This window comes from Pinus tabuliformis, chromosome X, assembly GCF_031772625.1.
Source record: "Pinus tabuliformis cultivar Carrire ecotype Pingquan chromosome X, CPIR1, whole genome shotgun sequence".
Lineage (NCBI taxonomy): Eukaryota > Viridiplantae > Streptophyta > Pinopsida > Pinales > Pinaceae > Pinus > Pinus tabuliformis.
In genome coordinates, this window is record NC_142308.1 from 406908219 (window position 1) to 406915836 (window position 7618).

Genomic DNA, 7618 nt, shown 5'->3' on the forward strand with positions numbered 1-7618 from the left:
CAAGGTTGTGGGAGATAATTATTTTGAGCTCAAAATTCCCCCATTCCTTGGCCTGCACCCAGTATTCAATGTGGATTGCCTTCGACCATACTTTCCACCATTACTGGACACATCCGACATTGCAGAACAACTCACACTAATAGAGTTAAATTTAGACTAGATGGAACAAGCTGTAATTGATCGGATCATGGACACATAGGTCAAGAACACTCGCTAGTAGAAGATCCAACTATATCGAGTTGTCAAAGCCGGACAACTCCTGCACCAAGGAAAATGGCTCACTAGGGACCAAGTTCAACAGAAGTTTCCTCATGTCATGGAGTAACTCAATGCAATGGATACCATTGCTTCCTAAGTGGGGAGGAATGATCTAGGTGGATTTGGTGCCCACCTTCCTATTCCACGTGGACCCCCACCATTGTTTCTTTTAGTTTTTCAGTTTCCTTAATTGTAGCACAATTTACTATTTTTGGCAGTTTTTCGGGTCCTAAACTTCTGGAGCCATTTTGAGGCCCTAAACAGTGTTTTTTTTAGCAATATTTATCTAAGAAATTCCATTTAAATCACATTTTTAGTTGTATTCCTCAGATATATCTTTCCAACGAGGTATCATGTGCATCAAACAGAGATAATATGACCAAGTTATGACCCCGGGAAGTTCGCTTCCCGAATAACCCCAATGGGGCCCATAAAATTTTGGTGTTACATCTCCTCCGGTTAGGGTTTTGGTTGTTTATGGTTTTCTCTTATTGTTCAATAATAAAAACACACTTGAGCCTCATTGTAACTCGGTTCAGAGGCATGTAGCCGCCACATCTCTTCTCAGAGACAAGCTACCATCGCTCGAGCTAGTTTCATTTCCATTCTATTTGTAAGCATATTTCATTATTTGATATTAATGAAAGATAGCGTTATTTCTGCTGCATCTCTATATTTATGATTATATCTGTAATTTGTTGCATTCGTGTTTAAAGTCGGATCAAAGATGGGTTGAAGAATAACACATGAGTAAAAGTATTGGCCCTTGTGACAACAAAAGGGGTGATTCAGGATATGATGAAAGGTAAAAGAATTCCTCCTCAGTTAATAAAAATCAATTTGGAAACCCTAGGGTTCTAGTCACAAACCCTAGGGAAAATTTAAATGAAAAACAAGTTGAGACTTGACAGCTAGGTAGTAGAAGTTGACATGGACCAAGGGTTCTAAGTTGAAACATGGAAAAGAAATGGGTTTCGAGCTCAGGGAAAGATGGGTCGAAGAAGAGCACACCAGTAAAAGTATCAGTCCCTGTGTCAATGAAAAGGGTGATTCAAAATATGATGAAAGGTAAAAGCATTCAACATGTATGAAAGGTAAAATATTTTTCATGATGATGTGAATTATATGTAGGAGGCACTTGAAGATGATATAAACCCTATGAAACATGTAGCTAATGACAAGTGTTCCGTTCTAAGAAAGAAATTAGTTGGCAAGAAAGAAAAGAAGTCAACTACACCTCAGACTGTTGCATCTGTAAACACACCCGAAGACATACATTTTCTTTAGGAACATCAAATGAATCACATACATAAGACAAAGAAAAAAAATAAGTGGTTAATTTTCCCTTTAATTTTGATGTGTGAAATAACCAACAAATTTTTTTTCGTGAGGTTTTTCCTATGAGAAAAATTCCTAAAAAGACCTAGCGTCCTTCTATTCTACTAACTGGTCCTTGTGAATATCTTAGAATGGGGTATTAGGGACATGTCATAAATGTCATTGGTGATACTTCCAGCAGCCAAAAAACTAACCAAGGTATTGAGAGGGTTATACTGACCAAATGTACTAGGGTTATGTGCTAAAATATATGGCGATGGTTCTAGTAATCTAACCAAGATCACTTTAGGTCTAAGTTCTCTCGCACCTCAACATATAGGGAAATATGCCCTAAGATTTGGCCACTAAGTTACCTGCATCCAATGGGAATGGATGAATCTCAGCTTCTAGTTGTTAGGTTTAGACCCAAAACCCTACCATGTGTTGGGAGACAACATGAAGATTCTTGATAATCCGCCACCTAAGCCTTAACCCCCTTCACGACTTTCTTTCCATGTACCAGATTTTTCACTGGATGATGCAATATTTCAAGCTCACTAAAAGACAACTTTCTATGTTTCAATATGAAAAAAAAACCATGGCGACTTATGTGTTGCCTGTCACAGTGGTCCTAGATTGAACTATAAATTATCTTGTGGCCCCTATGGGGAATTTAATGTGTTCATGTTAAGGTTGTTTTAGAAATAGTTTTCTTCACCTAGGGTGTGCAACAAAATATAGCTCAAATAAATTAGGTACAAAGATTCCAGAAAGGTGATACCCTTTATATAAAGTTTAAGTGAGCTTAGTGTGTGGGGTGAATATGTGTGCAATTGAAATTGTAAGCATACAAAGTGTGCATTGATGTGGATATGTGGTGATCCTTTACAATTCCCCTAATTACACTATGTGATGTTTGTTCTGTGCAAGAAAATAAATGATGTGTGGATGATGTGCCACTTACTTCTTTCCTAATTATATTATGTGAGCATATAGGGAGATGGAAGCTTTAGCGCTTTGAAAAAGGGTCTAGATTCCACCACAAATTCGCCACAAGGATGCAAGGGAAGCAATGCCAAATTTATTTCTTTACTAACACCAAGTCCAGGTCTCAAAAATAAATGAATGAAATAAATGTTTTGGTTAGCAAAACAAGTAAAAAAGATGTGTGGATGATGGGTCACTTCTTTCCTAATTATACTATGTGAGCATATAGGGAGATGGAAGCTTTAGTGCTTTGAGAAAGGGTCCAGATGTCACCACAGGTTCGCCACAAGGAGGCAAGGGAGTCGGTGCCTACTTTCTTTCTTTACTATCACCAAGTCCCGGTCCTAAAAAGAAATGAATGAAATAAAGGTTTTGGTTAGCAAAACAAGTAAAAAATATTTATGGATTTAGGGCCACTTAATTTCCTCCTAGTTAAGCTAAGTGTGGTGTGAATTAGAATGAGCAAAACAAGAAAAAAGATATGAGGATTAGGGTCACTTACTTAAATCCTCCTAGTTTTAAACTATTTTTGTATGCAAAATTTCAAAGTAAAATATAAGAAAATACTCTACTTGTAATGGTTAGTAAAGCAAACTGGTTAGTAATGATGGTGTGTGCAAGGTGAATAGTGCACATGCAAAGTCTTTGAATTGCAAGTATGTGGATATGTGATTCATGGTCCTTTAATATAATTCCCTCAATCACACAACGTGATGTTTGTTCCTTGTAAGAAAAGAAAAGATGTGTGGATAATGGGCCACTTACTTTTCCAAATTTTGTTATATGTGAGCTCATTATATAGGGAGATGAAAAATTAGTGCTTTGGGAAACATTATATTTTGATTGCCAACTAAATTGAATTACGTAACTTGATCTATTTAAATAGCTAAAATTTGTTGTTTATGCATAGACCATGGTTTAACTTCAAGGGGTGCCATAATTGAGAACACCCAATAGAGGAACCCCACATAGAGGATAAGAAATTTGCAAACCAGTTGAAGGTATGCAATTTGTAAAATATATTCACTTAAACATTATGTTTCACATTATAAATATGATCCTATGTTAACAAATTACTCGAGGGGAGGATGGCTCTGACGGCGTTCTGTTATCACGACCACGAGGGTTTCGGGTAGCCGCAGACCGCAGCTGCAGGACCACTGGTTGGAGCGGGAACCGGAAGATAGGGTTCAGATCTGCCGACAGATCGACCTCGACGACGGAAGGCTGCAGTCTCTGACCGGTATGGAGCGTCAACGGGAAACGGACCTCGTGGATTATTCCGAGGATCCGTTAGAAGGACAGTTAATTTTCCATAACCCTAATCTAGCAACCCCGGGTTTCGTTCCACCGACATCTGAAGCACCTAGGGCACAGGATTGCTTGCCGGTGGTCACCTTGCCGGATCCTTCTTCTTCGTCTATCGGCCTGGAGGCACCACCTCTCTCACCTGGCACAACGTTACTCCTCACCTCCCTATCGCTCGATACCTTGGCCTTCGATCCGATATCATCACCGCTGCTCGATTCACCTTCTGCTCAAGTGGATCTGAGGGAGAATGCACCTAAACCTCACCCGGATAATGGGGCAAAACCATCAGGATGCTTCAGCACTCCGGTTATAAACGTTAAACCCTCAAATCCCTTGCCACAGTCTGGGGATTCAGACCCGCTTGTTGATCATCCGTCGGCGCCTCGCACTAAGAAGCGGAAATCGAAGTGTGTCAGGGCAACAACGAAAGACATCACCGTAACTTTCGGCAACCCTTCGGATTTTGAAGAAACTATGGCTATAGCTCGTACAGTTCTAGTTGGACATGTGCGGGGGCGTACTTTCACGGCGGAAAGGCTGATGCGCTGGGTGAAAGAAATCTGGGGAGCCTTGCTCTCACAGATGTCGAAGGTCCAGGTTCTCCCACGAGGGTGGTTCTCCCTCCACTTTGCAAATGAAGGGCACACGGATGCATTACTTGAAAGATATTGGCATATTGAAACGGCACCTGTGCTATTGAAGCGATGGAGCCCGCTATTTGATCCTGAACGTGAAGAAATCGCAGCAGGGCCTCTGTGGGTGCGTCTGCCAGGACTTCCATTACAATACTGGAGCGAAGAAGCCTTCACCAGAATCGAAAATGCATTGGGGACATATTTGGATCACGATCGATCCTATATCGATACACGGAAGAGAACGTTGGCCCGAATACTGGTACACCTGGATACTCGAGAGGGATTAGAGGAAAAAATCACATTGCAATGGGGAAAGCACAGAAGTATACAGATTCTGGATTATGAAGGAGTCCCTTTCCGTTGTAATTGGTGCAACCAAGTGGGTCACCTCTACAAGGATTTCCCATTGATCAAAAGTCCGAATAGCTCTCCAAAGATCTCCCCCATAGCATCCAGAGGGACCTCTCCATACATTCCTCAAGCGTCGCATGGATTCGCGGTATCTCAAGGCGTCCCGGAGAGACCAGAGCTGAACAAGAAGGACACGCCCTCGCCTCCTATGACTCGGGCTCGGGCAGCTGCAGCAGCCGCACAGGCCTCGGGTACTAATCTTATCTCTCCCTCTATCTCTATTGAACAATCATCTAAATTTTTTAATTCATTGACATGTTCCATGGCACATTGCATTATCCCCCCGCCTCCTTTGATTCCTTCCACTGCTCCACCCACTTTGTCTCTCTCTCCGTCGCCCCCCTCTGATTCATCCTCCAGGAAAATTCCCCCCCACCCATATTCCCTTCACCCTCCGACCTCCCAAGCGGAATCCTCTGAACCTCAGATAGGGCTGGGTATTATCCCTTCAGGTGTGGGATCATTATCCACTAGGGGAAGGAAATCCGATCTCAACAAAGCTATCAGACGCGCTGGAGCTGAAGTCGCATCTAGGCGACAATCCACCATTGACGGGGTCCTTAGAGCATCAAAACCCCCGAAGCAGGGTCCCCCATGAAGTGCCTCTCCTTTAATTGCAGGGGTCTGGCTAGCCCCCCCAAAAAACTAGCTCTCAAATGACTTTTTGAGGTCGAATTCCCTGATATCATTCTCCTTCAAGAAACCCTAGGCTCTGCTGAGTCCATCTCCCTTTCCCTTAGCAACATATCGTCTAGATGGAATTTCATAGCCATGGATGCCAATGGTAGATCGGGTGGATTGGCGATTGGATTCAACCCAAAAACAATTAGATTGGACTCTTCCTGGGGAGGACTTGGTTTTATGGGGGTTGAAATCTTCTCAATGGATCTGGGTCTTACTCTTCGCATCGTCAACACATATGGTCCATGCTAACAGAGGGAGAGTTTTTGGAGACAGCTCCTCAGCAGAAGCCTGATGTCTCTGGATCGCATCATTCTGGGGGGTGACCTGAATTTCTCTTTGGGGTTCCGGGAGTCATGGGGCTCTATGGCGCAGGTAGACTCCATCACAGATTTCATGAGAATCATTTTGGAGCAATATGATTGCATTGACATCCCTATGCAGAATCCTCTACCAACGTGGAGAAACAGAAGGGTTGGGACAGCGGCACTAGCTCGCAGAATTGATTGATTTCTGCTGAAAGGTCCTCTGATCCATCAGCTACACCATTACAAACAATGGGTAGGATTCGGGGGCATATCGGATCACTCCCCAATCTTAATGGAAATCATGGGCCCTCTTCCAAAGCTAAAAGCCCCTTTCAAGTTTAATCACCTCTGGCTTCTGGATCAAAGCTTCTCCAAATTAGTCACAGACTTCTGGAAAGCTCATCCCATCGATGGAGAATCCTCGATGGCAAGGGGTTTTGTCAAAAATTTGACTGAGCTCAAACACATTGTGATCGAGTGGGCCAAAGCAAAGAAGATAAGAGAGGATGAACAACTCAATATGGTGGAAGAAGAACTTAAAACCCTTTTGGATGAGCGAAATCTGGGATTCAGATCCATGGAGGATAAGGCCCGCCTGGTAGATTTGGAGAATCAAAAGCTTAATATCCTCAAGCTCAGGGAGGAATCGCTCAGACTGCGGAGTAGGGCAATGTGGCTTAAAGCTGGGGATGAGAATTCAAGATTCTTCCATAATTTCGCTAAAGGAAGGAGAGTGGCAAATACCATTTGGAACCTCCCCCTTCCGGGAGGAGGATTGGCGGACACCTTTAACAAACTCTCACAACTCGGCATGGCTCATTTCAGAGGACTATTCAAAAGTCCTGCTGGAACAAATCTGGCTGAAATCATCAATGTGGCCTCTCATTTCCCCAGATTTGTAAATGATGAGGACATGGGCGCACTCATTGACCCTGTCACTATGGAAGAATTGGAAAGTACTATCACCTCTCTTATTTCTCTTGGTGATGGAAGCTTTAAGCTGATTGATTATCTCAACAAAAAGGGATGGAACTATCTGGGGCCCTAAAATTACATATGAGTGCTTCCTTACTCATCTCATGTTCGTAGATGATGTTCTTATCCTTCTAGATGGCAGCATTTAGGATACCTCTACTTTCAACAGGATCTTAAAGCTATTCGCTCATGCCACAGGGATGGAGGTCAATCGTACGAAATACACTATTACATTGGTTGGCACCTCAGTCAATGAATCTTACACAACAAGTCAAGCTTTCCCATATACCACACAACCCCTGGACAGAGGGCTAAAATACCTTGGTTACTGGTTAAAACCCACTACCCAAAAGATTGCGGACTGGGTTTGGCTGGTTACAAAAGTGGAAAAAAGGATAACTTGCTGGAGTTTTAGATATCTATCCAGGGTAGGAAGATTAACCTTGATCAAATCTATTATGGAAGCAACGCCTGTCTTCTGGATGGCGCTCGCCTGGATCCCTCGAAATATCCTATCAAAGCTACAACAACTTTGCAACAGATACTTATGGGCTGGTAATCAAGAAAAGCGCACCTTCGCTTGGATTGGTTGGAATAAGATTGCCCTGCCCAAGAAATGGGGTGGCTGGGGTTTAAAGGATCTCCCCACCTTTGCATGTGCTCTGGCAGCCAAAATGGGCTGGGCTTTGCTGACATCCCATAGCTTATGGACCATCATCACCTACCACAAATATA

The 7618-nt window shown here is 42.8% G+C and overlaps 1 protein-coding gene across 1 annotated transcript; it reads left to right on the forward strand.

Moving 5' to 3' along the window:
- The first annotated feature begins 6209 nt into the window (after positions 1-6209).
- On the forward strand, positions 6210-6956 carry LOC149140246 (uncharacterized). Its single transcript, XM_089450937.1, has one exon. The coding sequence runs from the start codon at positions 6210-6212 to the stop codon at positions 6954-6956; it is 747 nt and encodes a 248-aa protein (XP_089307063.1).
- The last annotated feature ends 662 nt before the right edge of the window (positions 6957-7618 follow it).

What these genes read in the sequence shown, in the direction of transcription:
- LOC149140246 (XM_089450937.1), top strand. Translation starts at nt 6,210, where the DNA reads ATGGGCCCTCTTCCAAAGCTAAAAGCCCCTTTCAAGTTTAATCACCTC.